This window comes from Trichosurus vulpecula, chromosome 5, assembly GCF_011100635.1.
Source record: "Trichosurus vulpecula isolate mTriVul1 chromosome 5, mTriVul1.pri, whole genome shotgun sequence".
Taxonomy (NCBI): domain Eukaryota; kingdom Metazoa; phylum Chordata; class Mammalia; order Diprotodontia; family Phalangeridae; genus Trichosurus; species Trichosurus vulpecula.
The window spans coordinates 308,298,759-308,314,749 of NC_050577.1; the positions used below are offsets into that span (position 1 = coordinate 308,298,759).

Below are 15,991 nucleotides of genomic sequence, written 5' to 3' on the forward strand. Positions count from 1 at the left end.
ATCCGTGAACCTAGCTTTCCACAACTCCTCTGGCATGACTGTTCCCAACTTATGTCATCTCTGCCAGTAAGCTGCGCCTGAAGTGGAACCTTGGGGTCTTGATTTGCGTTTCCCTCCTACAGTCAGTTAGTGATTTGGAGTATTCTCTTATGTGGTTTTTGGTAGCTTGTAATTCTTCTTTTGAAAATCATTTGTTCCTATCCTTTGACCTATTTGGGGAATGATGTGGGGGGGGGTGATATTTGTTTGTTTCTTCACTTGACAGATGATGGAGCTGAGGACCAGAGAGCTCAGGTGATTTTCCTGCTGTCAGAAACCAGATTCTGAGCCAGGCCTCCCTAGGCCCACTGGGCCCTGCTCCTGGCATTCCCATTCATGCTAAAGCCCTGTTATTCTTAGAGCAGGGGATAGAAGGGAGGCATTGAAATCCTTAAGCCCATCCCAGTATTCCTGTGTTTAGAGAAGGAGAAGGGGTGCCGAGGCCTGCCATTCTCCAGAATCCTCGGTATTTCCCGAAGCTCTTTGTCTGCAGTATGCTTAAGTTCCTTTACTCTTCCATCCTGAGATAGATAGTTGTCAGGGCCTAGAGCAGGAGATTTGTTTAACTGAAAACATCTCTCGTAGTTCTGCGTATTTGACAGTGTCAAACCTCTTGTCAGACCAGCTGAAACAAGACATTAGAGCCCCACTTTCTGTTGTCTGCCTTCTGCCCTAAGCAGCGATGTTGTTAGGGCCAGTCCCGGAGGGAAGTCCCAGGTAAGGAGACTGGAATAGCAGGACAGAGCCAGGCTGTGAAGAGCTCTGAATCCCACAGGGCCAGCGCTAGGGCTGGGGTGACCCAATCAGATTTCTGCCTTAGCACAGTCACAACTGGCCCTAACAACAGTCTCACAGCTCTGGGAAATGGACACTCTGTCTTCCACCCAGGCCCATTTCTGGACCTTTCCATCGGCCGTCCCCCAAGCCTGGAAGGCCGTCCCTCTTCCCTTCTCCTCTGGTACCAGTGTGTCTGTATTGAGGAACATGTCGTAAATATTACTAATTATAATTGCGCTCAGGACCTGCGGCTTTGGAAAATCCTCAGAGCCCCTTCCTCTTCAGTCTCCTCCACAACTTCCATCTTCCCTCCTTAGATTTCTCTAAATGGATGCCCTTTTAAGATAGATGTTTGAAAAAGACCAATAACGTTTTTCCTTGAGCTCTGATTTCCAAATAGTCAACTTAGGTATTAACCTTTAGCCCAGTAGCTGTGTGTGCATGGGTGACTTCTTGCCGACTCTGAAAATGTGTGTGCCGTGTGTGCTAAGCTGCTCCCAACCAGGGTGGTTTCTTTCTCTGCCAAGGAACAGAAAGCTTATTATGGGGTCATCATATTGTTAGCTGTCGTGAACATGTTATGAATAAAAACTAGAACATTGGCTTTTTTCTCCTTTGATTGTGCTCATAAATTTCTCCCTTTAACACTGGCTTTTCTTACTATTTTTCTGTCTTCACAGATACCTGTTCAGTTCCTGTTTCTGAGATTATCACCGTAGAAGAAACAGAAATTGATGAGAAGCACTATCATAGTGGAAAATGGCAAAAAATGGCAAAGCCTTATGCTTTTACAGGTACTAGTGTAGCAGTCTCGAGGCTTCTGGGGCGCTGGAGCCAGTGGACAGACTCTGTCAAAGGGAGTTTGGTGCAGGGTTGGGTCAGCCCAGAATGGACTTGCTCAGTGTCCTGTGGGTTGTTTTCCTAAAACTTCCCGGTGTGAGTTCTTTGTCCCGTCTCTGTCTTTTGCATAATTTTGTAGGAAAGCGTTTCTCCTTTGGTTATTAAGGCACCCTCTTTATTATGGGCATCTCGCTGCTTAAGACATTTGCCAGCTTGGCGAGTCACTACGAATGGACCAAGCCCCTGAGGCTCACCCACTTGGGACTGATGAATGTGTTTCTTTTTGTAGTGTACTATGTAAAGAGAGCACGGCGTCACCGCTGGCGGTGCAGTCACGTGACCTTCTGGTGCACGGATGAGCCGCTCTGTAACCAGTGGATACAAACTCTCAGAGAGTTGCTTGAGAAGCTGAGTAAGTTTCTGGCATCTAAATTTGTGGAAAAGAGAGGAGTTGCCTCGCCAATTTTCCTTAGTGAGTCTTTCTTTGCCCTTCCTTCCTTCCTTCCACTCATGATGGAAAGTGCCATCCACATCCGGAGAAAGAACTGTGGAGTTGGAATGCAGAGCAAAGCAGACTCTCTTCTTTTTTGTTTTGTTTTGTTTTTCTTTCTCATGGTTTCTCCCATTCATTATAGTTCTTCTGCACAACATGACTAATGCGAAAATGTGTTTAACAGGAATGTATATGTAGAGCCCATAGCAGATTGCAGGCTGTCTTGGGGAGGGAGGGGGAAAGAGGGGGAGAAAATTGGAAACTTACAGAAGTGAATGTTGAAAACTAAACGTAAATCAATTATTTTTAAAAAAAAAAAAAGTAATCTGTCCCTACCAGGGTGGCTTGATTCCCATCAAATTGGTTGAAGTCTTTGTTCAGTAGACCCTGACTTAATGGGGCATCCATCCGTCTTCGGGATGTGCTTGGGGTCTGGAAAGACTCTAGGGGAGGAGATACACTGCAGGCTCCTTCTCAGGCTGCCAGGTGGCCCACCAATTCTTTTCTGGTGATTTGCAGTTTATGAGGAAAATGAATGAGGACGGGGGCTCATTCAGACATTCAGGCATCACGGTCCAACAGGGCCTGTGCATTTCATGGTCTTGCCCCATGAGGACAGCTGGCCTTCTTTCCATACTTGCCCGTAGAGCAAGGAGCCTTATTCAGATAGGCCCCTTCAAGTTGGCTTCTTTTCCATTCTCCTACTGGATCTCAGCCTCTGGGTCTTTATAGCTTTGTTTTTCCTGCCCATCCCTCCCTTCATTTATTCACAGGCACCTGACCCTTTCCCTAGCTCCCCTCCCCCCCATTCTGTGGTTATTTAACATTTACCTTTGCTCTTTTAGAGCAGGTGAAGGACATCATTCTGTGCACACTGATGTGAAGATGCCCAAGGAGACGTTTACATCTCATTTCATAAGCCACTTTAACGTTAGCACTTCCTGAAGATGCAGATCTATCTCGGTGGGGAGTGGAAGGCTTCACTGACTAGTGCAAATATTGACAAATAGTGAGAGATATTTATTTAAAATGTACAAGTTGCTTGAGGAGTTAACGAACTTAGATAAGACTTGTTTCTTTTCCTTAGGGGATATGATACATCTAGTAGGGGTAAGACATGATAAAGGAAGCTATAATATATACAATTAATATCAAATCATTACATCAGGTCTCAAGGAGAAGGTTACTGCTGTGAGAATTTGGGGGATGCTCTTCTCTTCCTAGAGGAGGTAGCATTTGAGTTGAGTTTTAAAGAATAAATAGAAATCTGTCAGGTGAAGTAGGAGGGGAAGGCATTCCAGGTGTAAGATGCAGTATGAATAAATGCATGGAGTTGGGAGATTTTTAGGGTATGTTCAGGGAGCTGACAGAGGGTTGGATTAAATGTGAGATTATATGGAGGTGAAGTAATAAGAGACCAGATTAGTAAAGGAGGGCCCCCCAGTCTGTGGAGGGCTCACAGTGCCGGGTCGAGGACACTGAACTTAACACCGTTGATGACTAGATCTGCGCAGAAAGGAGGATCAGTTTAGCAGCGGCAGGAAGGCTGGGTTGTTTAGTCAGGTCAGGTTAACATGCATTTATCAGATGCCCTGTGTATCCCCCACGCTTTGCCAAGCCCTGGGGGCATATAGAAGGGCCGAACAGAGTCCCTGCTCTCTATTGTGTGCCAAGCAGAACACAGGCCCTGTCCTCGAGAAGCTCACAGTCTTATGGGGGCAACAACGTGCAAACCGGGACCAGGAAAGAGACCAGCAGCAGGTGGAATTTGAGGGGAGCCAGGAGGTGGAGATGAGGAGGGAGAGAATCCTTGCATGGGAAAATGCTTGGGATTGGGAGATGGCGTGTCATGTGTGAAGAACAACCAGGAGGCCAGTGTCCCTGGATCCTAAGGTGGAAGGTGGAAGACTGGAGAAGCAGCGTGGTCCTGTTGTAAAAGACCTTCAACAGCCGAAAGATAGTCACTGGAGGGAGCCACTGGAGTGTATTGAGTGGGGCCAGGACTGGGGATGGCAAGAGGAGTGACATGGTCAAATCTCAACTGTAGAAAGATCACTGACAGCTGAGCAAAGGATGGACTGGAGTAAATAGAGATTGGAGGCACAGAAACCAGCCAGAAAAGCTATTACAGTTGTCCTGGTGTGAGGCGCAGAGTGACGGCAGTGTCAGGAACAGCTTTGGCGCCATGTTGGCTACGGGGAGTGGGAGAGAGCCAAGAGTCCAGGCTGACAGGCTGAGGGACTGGGAGGGTGGTGTTGCTCTCTACACTAATAGGGAAGGTAGGAGCAGGGAGGATCTAGGGGGAAAGAGAATGAGTTCTGTTTTGGACATAGCGAGTTTAAAGTGTCTGTAGGACATCTGAGATGTCCAAGAGGCAGTTGGTAATGGGGGACTGGAGTTCAGAAGACTGACCAGGCCTAGAGATGAAGATCAGTGATTCATCTGCATAGAGATGGTCATTAAATCCATGGGAGCTGATGAGATCCCCAAGTGAAGTAGTCTGGAGGAAGAAGAGCAAGAGGGCCCAGGATAGCCTGAGGGATGCCTCTGGTTACCAGGTGTGACCTGGAGGAGGAATCCAGCATAGGAGACAGAGAAGGAGTGGTCAGAGAGGGAGGAGGAGAATCAGGAGGCGGAGAGGGAAGAGGGTATCGAGGAGAGAGTGATCAACAGTGTCAGAATCTACAGAGAGGCCAAGGAGAAAGTGAATGGAGAAGAAACCATTGGATTTGGCAATTGAGAGACTGAGGGCAACTTTGATAGCAGATTTGAGAGTGCTTGTTAGGACATTTACTAAGCACCTGCTCCATGCCGCTCTGATGGAATGCAAAGACAAGAAAATTCCTTTCCCTTGAGGAAATTAGATGTGATTATGGGAGATCCACTATGCACACAGGCAAATAAACCACAAAGTAATTTGAGGAAGGACAGAGCAGTGATAACCAGAGGTGTGATAGGGTTAATAAAGGCTTCAAGAAAGGGCTGGCAACTTAAGGGAAAAAACTGAATTCGGTCCAGTGAGGCTGAGTCTGTGATCCTCCTTAAGCCACCCAGCCCACAACAAGGCACTTGTGCTAAGGCCTGGGCACACAAATACAAATGAAAAGAAAGTCCATACCCTCTAGGAGCTTACGTTCCAAGGGACACATGACCACATGAATGGGAGCTAGAAAGGGTGGAGGGGAAGGTTTGGTGTGAGGCCATAGGGCCAAAGTCTTCAGGGTTAGAAGCACAACCAAGGGTGGAATGAAGCATGGTCAAGCTAGACCCTAAAACAGAGGCCCTGAGAAGGAACTCACCGGAGGGAAAAGGGGGCTGGCATGTCTCAGGGGGATGTCCCAGTCTGAGAACACCCTAGGGCCTGGGCACTAGATACGGAGGGTAAGGAGGCAGCGGTCACTGTGGCAAAGTCTAGGGTGATGGACAGATACCGAAGAGGGGAATAAAGCATGGTCAATCACGCCCATCCCAAAATGGAGGCTCCAAGGGTAGAGTGGCAGTGGTTCATGCCCTGGTCACTTGTCTGTGGAGCTGAAAAGCCATTGTGGTTCCTCCTTGGATCACCTTATGCCATTTGGTGTGCTGCCCTTGTTAGGTCTTTTATTGGCGTAGTTGTAAGGGAATATGAGGTGCACGCCTTCCTCTTGCTCCTCCACCACTTTGACTCATCTTCCCCAGTACAGTGAGTAGGGTGGGGGGCTTTGGAGAAGGGGCAGTTTGGAGCATTCCAACAGGCTCTATGTAGAGGGTGGCATGGGAGCCAAGTCTTGAAGGGGGTGAGGGATCCTGAAGGGAGAGGTGAGAAGTGATGGCAGGTCAGGTGGGGGGGGGGGGAACAGTGAAAGCCAAGGCCCAGAGGAGGCTCCTCTGAGGCTGGATGGAGCTCCCATGAAGGGTTAGTCAGAGCCAGGTGGTGTTGGGTGGTGAGTGGAGCAGACTAGGTTTTAGGGAAATGCATTAGGTGCCTCTGGGGAGGAGACTGGGGTGAGTCATCGCCCTCCATGTCTGTCCTTGAGGTCATTGGCAAGGTTTTTGGCCTCAGTGCGTTGGAATCGCCACAGACGTCTCTGCCTCCATAGTGATCATTTATTCCAGCACGATGATTTTCCGTTATCTTCCCACACCACGACGCAGTTAGCCATTCCCCAAGAGAGCCTGATACACCTTTGAAAAATACCATTAGTTCTGTATGATTTGAAATTGTTTAAGTTAAAATTGTGTTTTGTCCCCTTTTCATTTGCTCTCATCTTAAATTATTCCCACTCTCGTCAGGATGCTTTCTTCCTCACGTCTTTGTTTCCAAAGTCCTTTTGCTCATAACTTTTTCATCACCTTTTTTTGTCGTTGCACGTCCTGTGCTTAGCCCTTGAGTGAACTAAACGAGTATTTAAGAAGAGCCTACTCTATTCAGTCAGTTTCCCCCAGAGTAGTTGGTGGAAAGGATGCCTGACAAATGGTGAACATAGTTCACCTTTTCCCCTTTTGCTTCTTTTCTTCCCCTTTCTTTGTTCCGTTTCTTTTTTTTTTATGTATTGAGCCTGTCCTGGGGGGCAGTATTGTGCTCAGCATCTACAGGGAGCCCACAGATGTACCTAGAGGGGAGGGGAGAAGAGGCCTAGTAGACACACACTTGCTTTTGACTCTAGGCCAGTCACTTCACCACTCAGGGCTTACAGGAAACTCTAGAACAGTGGCTGCTCTGCCTGCCTCTTCATCAGGCCCTCCATCTTCCATGAAGATGGTGATAGTGTTTCAGAAAAAGCAACGTCGTCACGCTTCTGAAATCATTACTGTGTCTGTTTCTTGAATGCCTCTCTTATCTGGATTCGCGTTCTTGTTTACCCGTGCTGATTTAGATCTCTTTCTTTTCTTCCTGTAGCATGTAGACCAAAGCACTTACTTGTGTATATTAATCCCTTTGGAGGAAAAAGACAAGGCAAGCGGATATACGAACAGAAAGTCGCACCGCTGTTCAGTCTCGCTTCTATCACTGCTGACGTCATCGGTGAGGCTCATCTTTATCTTTTACTGAATTTAACAGAGTATGTTATAAATGTAAATGTTTGCTCATAGTTGGCTTTGTCGTGTGGCGTGGTGAGTGGTAGAGGCCTCCAAGAAAACTTGGGTGAATGTGTCCCCTGCTATCTGTGTCATCTCTCTGGGGCTGACCCTTCAGCAGAGGCTGTTCGTGCAGACCTTGGGGTGCTGTGGAAATGGGAGCTCTTCTTCATGAAGCACCTACTGTGTGCCCAGGCGCTCTGCTGAGCACTGGGGTGACAAAGATCAACAAAACTGTTTTACAAGATGATTATCATAAACAGGATAGAAGTTTAATTGCTCTCAATTCTGTGGATAAAAAAACCAGGCTGAAGGATGCGGCAAGACCTGAGGATGGGCTTCATGAGATCAAGGAATAGCATCAAGAGCTGGAAGGAGTCTCAGAGGTGACCGGAGGTCAGGTTGTGCTGGTTCATGAGGCCCTCCAACAACCCCCCCGTGAATGAAGGACGGACCGCTCACTCACCCTCTGTTCAAAGGCTCCTGGGGATGGGCACTGCCTGTCTCCTGCAGCAGCAGAGGCCCTGCTACCTTAGGAAATCTCTCCATCAAACCTGAGTCCCTCTCTCTGTCTTGTTACCCACCGACTCGTGCTCTGCCCTCTGAGGCCGAGCAAAAGGACTTGAATCCATCCGTGTTCCACAGGACAGCCCTTTAATTACCAGAAGCCCATGTGGAGGCCTCAGATATCCTGAGTCCTTCCAGAGCGAAGAGGCAGAGTTCTTTCAGCTGACCTGTTCATAAACTCCTGGCCTTTTGCCATCCTGTTTGTGTTGCTGTTGGGAAGACGCTCCATGTCATCGGTGTCTTTAGAATTGAACACGGTGTCCTGGGTTTAGCCTCGCTAGAGCTGAATGTAGCACGACCATTCCCCCGTGTCTTCTGGCTGCTGTGCTGAGAACGTGGCTGCCATGTTGCCCCGCTGAGCCTGTTGGGTGGCAGCTTGCTGAAAGCCTTGGCCACTCCTGTGCTCCCGGCCTGGCCACACCCTCCCCGCCTTTACTGGGCAGTTATTTTGGGGAGCTTGACTTCAGTACTTCATATTCTCACTATTAAGCTTTATGTTCCGCCCTTTATTCTGGCCTTCAGAGAGCTTTTCAGATCTCACCTCTGTTGTTTGAAGTTTTAGCTCTCCATTTAATCTGGTTAGTATTTATGTAGTGCCTAGTAAGTGTAAGACAGTGTCAGGGATGCTGGTGATAAACAACCAGAAAGTGAACGGTGTCTTCCCTTCTTTTTTAAAGAATATTTGTTTTTGCTTTTCATCATTCACTTCCTGTGCCTTCCCTTCTGCTAGGGTTTAGATCAGCCTAATCCAGTTTCATGAGGAAGACACCAGTGGCAGCCAGAGGCATCTGAAAAAGCCGTTCCAGGTTCTGTCCCGGCTTCTAGGAGAACGTGTCCCTGGCACACTGCAGGGTCAGGGAACAGTAAGCAGACCACTTTTCCTGGGGGGTGCAGTAAGAGAAGGGGACTGACGTGGTACAGGGTGAAGAAGGAGTCTGGGGCCAGACTATAAAGGGATTCCAATATTCCCCAGCATCCACGTTGGCTGCCAGTGGAAAGAGTGTCCAGCCATCCCTTCACGTACATATCATTGACACGAATGTGGACCAGCTCAAGGTCGAGGACGTAGCCTTTCATTCCAAGTTGGCATTGGCTCATTAATGTCAGCTCTTTCGTCCAGTAGTTTTATGAGTTCCAAAGCCGTCTGACCATAGGATCCTCTGGTCCGCCCTTCTCCATCTCATCCACAGGCAGAGCATGAAGCCTGTCAGATGTGGTGCTGAAACCTGTGTGTCTGGCAGTGTTCCCTTGATCTAACATGTCAAAAGTGGGGATGAAGAGAGTGATTGCAGGTCACTCCAGAGAGCCAGATTCTCGATAGAAAGAAGCTGGTTGGTGTTTAGGAGGAAACAGAGGGAAGGCCTCGGAAGTACATAAAGAAAAGGGCTAGGAAGAATCCCACACAGTCATGGCCTCACTTCCTTTACGGCCATTGGGAAGCCCCAAACTTTGGAACAACCAGCTCTTCCTGAAGCCAAGGTGAATCCTTTTCCTCAGTGTGTCAGCAATCCCACCGACATGGGTCCTCCCTCCAGCAGTGTGGACTCCAGCCCAGCCACCCTTTCTTGTCCTGGGTTTCTTTTCTTCGCGTCCTGCAATGTGCCAGGAGCCTCCCAGTACAGCTCTTCAAGGTGGCCGAAGACCAGCAGAGGTTTCGGACTCCCCATACACATGAGCAAGCTTTCCCTCTGCTCTGTGGCTACCCACTACCCTATCTAGCCGGACATTCCTGAGAACAACTTTTCTGTGGCTTCTCCCCTTCACGTCTTCATTGTAACATTTTGTAGTCTGCTCCCACCTGCTATGCCCTCAGCTTTATTTTGTTGCTAACTGTGCTATTCCATGACTCCTGGCCATCTGACATCACAGAAGAATATGGGGTGGACCTGTCACCCCATAGCTGTCTTACCTTTGATCACTGGCCTCCTAGACATTCTCTCTGAGCTGGCGAGAGCCCCTGCCCTCCTTGACTCCTAGGGCTGTTGGGAGTCCTGGGTGCAAGCTATCTCTGCAGGTGTCCCCTCTGACTTGGCAGGTTCTCTTTTTGCCAGATGTAGGTCCCTGGGATCCCTCTCCTGCCCCGTAGAAGGGGTTCCAAAACAGCCATCTTTTGCTCATGGTTTAGTTTTGGTCTTTTCAAAGACAATGGTCTTGGTGCTTTCTGGTTTATTTATAAGTTTTCCTAAGCCAAGTATTGAAGAATAAGTGTTTTTTACTGCTACTGTTGCCAGAGATGCCACTTAACTATTGTTGGCAGTATAATATGTAGCCAGATTCTAAAGTGTTGTTTCCTTGTTTTTATTTAAATACCATCAAATGGTATTTTATGGCTGATTATTTCTCATGAGAACTTAACTATAAATTACATGCTTATTTTCCACAGTTACTGAACATGCTAACCATGCCAAGGACAGTTTGTTTGAAATTAATATTGAGAAATATGATGGGTAAGTAAGGTTTCTTGTCTCTTGATTTAAAAAAGTATATCCCAGAAACATGGAGTTATGCGTTGTACTTTACCCATCAGTTTCACTTTGTGAGGCAGTGATGGGATGGGTAGATATTAGAGGCTGTCCCTGCCTAGGAAATGGTGTGGAACCTCCCAGAGTCCTGCTTCCTGCCCTTCTGCTTCTGGTTTTGTGTTTCTCATCCGAGACTCCATAGCTGGTCCCTGCCTCCAGATTGTGAGCTTTACAAGCCGGTTGGACCCAGCTTGTGGAGGGCCAGGAATGAGCCCATCCGACCTCTTGAGGGTGATTGACTGTTTTTAGACCCATGGCTCTTTGAGGCAGATTCGTTTGAGTGATTCTCCTGTATTCTCTGCTTTCCTACAGAATCGTCTGTGTTGGTGGAGATGGCATGTTCAGTGAGGTGTTGCATGGTCTCATTGGAAGGACACAGAGGGATTGTGGTATAGACCAAAATAATCCCAAAGCTTCGTTAGTCCAGTGCAGTCTGCGAATTGGGATAATCCCTGCAGGTAAGCAACCAAAGCGAGCCGAAGGGTGTATTTTAACATTGTATTTCACACGAGGGGAATGTTGCTCTTCACTTATTTCTGACAGGAATTTGGTCAAGGCCTAGTTAGTAATGATACTCATCACTGGCTGTATTGAGATTGAGGCTCCAAAAGTAACTTTGTTGGGTTTTCTTTCATGATTTAAACTGATTTTTATCAGCACCAAGCTATTGGATAAATGTCCTTTCTGAAAAAGTATTTGATATCAACAAAATTAACATTAAAATGTCATTCGTAAGGAACTCTGGACCTGGGAAATGATGGAGACCGTATTTATCATTGCCTATGTTACACTGACTGCCTTTGTTTGCCCCCGATTTCTTTGTCTTTAAATTTGTTCTTGCCGGTGTTTTTGTACAGTACCACCTTATTCAGCTTAGTCTCACGGAGGTGGGCCACCTGTGCTATTACCTAGGTTTTCATGTAACTGAAACTTCCCCCAAAGGGCCCAGATTGTATTTGCACCATTTTTTGGTGGAAGACTTTTATGAAATGTAGCATACTCTTTGTCCTCCTAATCAAAGTATTTGTAAGATAATTTGACTTTTTCTGATTACTTAAGATTATCATTTAAAATGTTGAATAATCAGTTATGTTTTCCTGTGTCTGAGATCTCACTTCTCGGGCTTGGTGACTTTTGTTTGTTTGATCCCATTTCCCATGTAGAGAAGTGAGTCGGCATCCTTCCTCTGGTTCTTGCACCTCGAGGGTACTAATGCGCCCCTTGGGTTCCCATCTGTTGTTCGTCACCCACTGTCCATACACGCCCCTCTGGCCACCGCCATGGCTGTGGTTCTTTACCCACAGTGAGTCCTAGTCCACAGTGATGCTGAGAGGACTTCACAGGGGTGTTGGCCCCTACACTCAGGAGCCCCAAACCATCAGGACCTTGAGGCTGTTCACATCTTAGGGTTCTCCTTCACACTTGTGATGACATTCAAGGAGTGTCAGAGCAATGATCGTTTGTAAACTGGGAGACTCAGGAGAGGGTCGTGGAGGAGGTTGTGTTGGGGTAGGTCTTCGATGGGTTTGTGATGAGAGCGCTGGTGGGATCAGGAGGAGCGAGGGAAGTGAGGAAGCAGGCTGGGAGACCAGAGTCCCGAGAGCAGAATTCCAGGACTCAGACCCTAGGGGGATGGCGAGGGCCCTACAGGACCGGACTGGTCATGGCTTGAGGAGAGCCAGGAGAAGGGATGCCGGACGCCTACACGAGACCCCAGATAGTAGCAAGGGAGGCAGTCCTGGATGGGATCCTCAAGCACTAGGGATGATAGAAAGTAATCACTAGAGACAGCTGCATGTCCTGTATCAAGTACTTATGGTGTGTGGGGCACTGTGCTAAGTGCTGAAAGGCAGTCCCTGCCCTGAGGGAGCCTACCTTCTAATGGGGAAGGGAGCCCTGAGACTGGGAAGAACTGGTTGGGCCATGCCTACAATGAAGAGCTAGGGACCGACTGATCAGAGGGAGAGGCGGTAGGGGCAGTGAGGTGCTTCCAGTATGAGAAGTAGTCCCAGGGGTGGAGTGTGCATCAGGGTGATTAAGGGGAAGAAAGTCCTGGGGAGGGAGGTAGCCATGCAGTCTGGAGAGGACAGAATAGCGGGCCTGCTCAGACTGGGAAAAAGAGAATGCTGTTAAGAAACAACCAGGGATTTCATTCTCCAGGTAATGATGCCTGGAGAAAGAACTTTCACGTGTTATTGGATTGGTCTGACCCCTCTGTGAGCCAGCAGAGAATGTGACTCTTGAGGGCCCAGATTCAGTGCCCGTAGGGGGCCCAGATGCCTTGGCTGGAGCCTGGTATTCGAGCCAGCTGTGCAGCTTCCAGGATAGGCAGGAGTTACTTTTGAAAAGAAAGGTGGGCAGAATGTTTACCAGGAGAGCTTGTTGCCTCATTAATTGTTTCAGGGATGGCGAGGCCCTCCTGGGAAGGCCCCAGCTGTACCTCATCCTTGTTAGCCCAATCTTGCTGCCGGGCCCAGGGCCTTGGGAAAGTGCAGTTCTTTAACCCAGAAGGTGCAGAGACTTAAGATGAAGAATCAGCTTTGCTTTCTGGAGAACAAAGCTATCCCTCTTCCCCTGTTTCCTGGGCTAGCCATTCAGACCTCCGTATCTCATACCCGAGAGAATCCATATGTTTGCCTTCAGCTCCTTCTCCCTCACTGTCATCTGCCCTTTTCCCTGCCCTCTTCTCATGGCGATTGGCGTGGTCATTTTGCACCAAGACCCCTCCTTCCTTTGTTCCCTGCAGTGTCTGTCTAGCTCTTGTTCGTGTTTTAATAATTCCTTTTGCTTCTTAAGCCCCTGCACATCAATTCCTGATCCTTTTTCTTCTTCAGCAGAGATTCGGAAAGTCATCTTCTGTATGGTTTTGTAAATAGAATGAAATGGGATAATTTTACCTGCCATGTGATTATTGCCCGTGTATTGCAGAAAGAAAGGGAATGGGAGTTAGACTCAGCCAACAGGACTGAGAAAAAGGCATCTTGGGATTATTGTGGTTAAATGGACCTTCTGGGTCAGTTTCCAGTCTTCTAGGAGTTAAGATGCATGCAACATTAAAGGTGTTTTAGACACAGTTTGCTCTTTGATGATTCCCTGGAAGGCCTCATGCTGTTGGGGTAGGCAGGGGCCTTGGGCTTTTACAGGGTACCTATACTGCCCTAGCAGACTGTAGGCTCTCTTAGGGACTGCCAGCATGGCCAGTGATGGTCCTGACAAGTACTAGAAGGCTAGTCACCAGGTGAGGAATTTGGGGGCACCCCCAAAGATGACCTTACAATATCTGCAGTTTCTGATACATGGCTGACAGATTCCTGGCCAGGGATGAAGCGTACCTGATGAGACTGTAAGAATGCATTTGCCAGGGGTCTTGTGAATTTGGCCAAAAAGTCTTTAAACTGGAGAAGACAAGGGAGAAAAAAGACTCCCTGTGTGCATTCCCAAAGTTTGATACCATAGAGAGTAGCCACAAAGGAGGAAGAAGAAAGCTACTGTTAGTAGCTAAGGCCCCCAGAAATTCACAGGAGACAAAGTCTGGGAAAGGAGCCAGCAAAAACCCTAGTAACCGGGAGCTGCTTTTCTTTCTGTGTTCTTTCTCGTTGGTGTAGCTTCATTCCATGGCTTTAAGATGCCCAAATTTTTATGTCTCGTCTCCATCTCAAGTGCCAAACAAGTGACTGATAATCTTTTGTTGTCTTTTCAAACATCAACAGTTTCTCCCAGTATCTCTTCCCCTCTTCTCCCAGGGAGACATCCCATATAACAAATTGTTTTTGAAAGAAAAAAGAAAATGAGAGAGAAAAAGTGAGCAGAACTGATTACTTTATCAAAAGAGTCTGAAATACGTGCAGTATACCATGTTTGTGGACATCCCATCTCTGCAAAGGGGACAGGGGCTGCCTCCTTTCTCTTCTTCGGGACCGTACTTGGTCTCTGTAATTGTGCAGCGGTTTTATTATCATTATTTATTGTTCTCTCTGGGCCCTGCTTGTGTTGGTATAGACTCTCCTTCCACCATCGTGCCATGAACAAAATGACCTTCATGAATTGCTCAGTCTGAGGCTGTCCTTAGTTCTCTGTGGCCACCATCATGGCAGGAGCTTTTCCAAACCTCACTCCTACTCCATTCCTTCCAGGGCTCACAATTATTCCCCTGAAAGTCAGAGATGGGAGACCTCAGAGGAGAACTTTCAGTTGGGGCTCCAAATTCCATAAGAATGGAGCTTGTGAGGAGAAGCTTGAAGACCCTGGGTCATTAGTTTTTCTGAAAACCACTGAGCTTCTGAGGAACAGTTCATCTGTTTGAAAGTGTCGTTGATTTCTACACCATATCTTATTTGAAAAATGTAAATGAAATGTTAGAGTCTTGTGATTGCCGGCCTTGTAAAGTTAAGATGGGAACACTTACTTTGGTTCTCCCTCCAACCCTCATGGAAAAAGCAAGAAAAACAAAAGCTGTCACAGACGTGTAATCAAACAAAACAAATCCCTGAGTTGCTGAGGTCTGAAAATCAAAACAAGACAAGAACAAACCTGTGCCTCGCTCTGTACGCTGGGTCCCTGACTTCGCTGGCTGGAGCTGGCCTGATTCTTCCTGAGAAAGAGGCAAGCCTTCATTTTATTGATTTTTGTGCTGAGCTTGAACATCCAATAAAACGTGCATTTCCAAACACATGGTGTAACCAGAGAAGATGCTTGGATGTGAGTGTCTCTCTCATATGCAGCTTGCTTTTCTTTTAAATATTTAACGAACTCAGCATGTAACTTTCAAAGTCGCCCTCATCTGTGCTTCTTTTTGGCCTTGGCCGTCTGTCTGTGTCTTGTGCTTTCTTTGTCCATCATCAGACATTTCTTCTCCCTGTCACCTCCCTCACCCACTGAAAACCTTCGTATCTTTAAGCAAAGCATATTGTCCTGGTGGCCCGCCGTCCAGTCTAGCATGTTCAGAATGCGCCAGCCACCCAACGAGCAGCATCTTTGGTTTCGTTTTGAGATAGAAAATGGCAGTGGTCTAGAATTTCAGGATGCCTCGATGCCCTAGAAGAAAGAAGAAGGTGGCTGGCTTCTCCCGGTCACTCGGGAGGCAGTGTGGTAAAGAGGCCTGCAGCAGGAAGAATGAAGTGGCTGAGGATGGGGGCCGGGCAGGGCGTCTTCTGCTTTCTCCTGCAAAATGGGGCAGACACGAGGCATTTTTTTGGGCATCTTAGGAGCTTTATCAGAGCAGGGCTTGAGAAACTTCAAAGTGCTGAGGGTTTTGAGCCTCCATCCCCATCCCTCAGTTGACCAAGAATCCCTTTTTTTTTTTTTAGGTTCAACAGATTGTGTGTGCTATGCCACGGTTGGTATCAATGACCCAGTAACGTCAGCATTACATATTATTATTGGTAAGTCGTTTATTGTGTAAAAATGCTTAATAACAAGCTAGGGGACTCAGGCCAGACAGTGCTGTGGCAGAATAACAGCGCATCAATTAGTTATTAGCTGGCTTCACTAGAAACCATCCCTGGCCATTTAGTTGACCTCAGGCCTGTTGACCTCAGGACACAGTCCAGGCCTCTCTTACCTTCTCCCCTCAGGGCCTTTGCTCTTACTGGTCCTCACACCTAGAATGCCCAACTCTGCTTTGATTCCCACCTAGTGAAAATGTAGGTTCCTCACCCCAGTTTCTGGCAGACTAGACATGATTTCTCCATCTGAT

General features: G+C 47.6%; 1 protein-coding gene across 1 annotated transcript in view; it reads left to right on the forward strand.

The window, feature by feature from the left end:
• CERK (ceramide kinase) overlaps nt 1-15,991 on the forward strand; it is a 50,028-nt gene that overhangs the window by 16,979 nt on the left and 17,058 nt on the right. The window contains exons 2-7 of the mRNA XM_036760202.1: nt 1,497-1,610; nt 1,946-2,068; nt 7,029-7,154; nt 10,158-10,221; nt 10,609-10,754; nt 15,603-15,677. Coding sequence (XP_036616097.1) covers nt 1,497-1,610; nt 1,946-2,068; nt 7,029-7,154; nt 10,158-10,221; nt 10,609-10,754; nt 15,603-15,677 — 648 coding nt within the window. The remainder of the gene's footprint in view (nt 1-1,496; nt 1,611-1,945; nt 2,069-7,028; nt 7,155-10,157; nt 10,222-10,608; nt 10,755-15,602; nt 15,678-15,991) is intronic.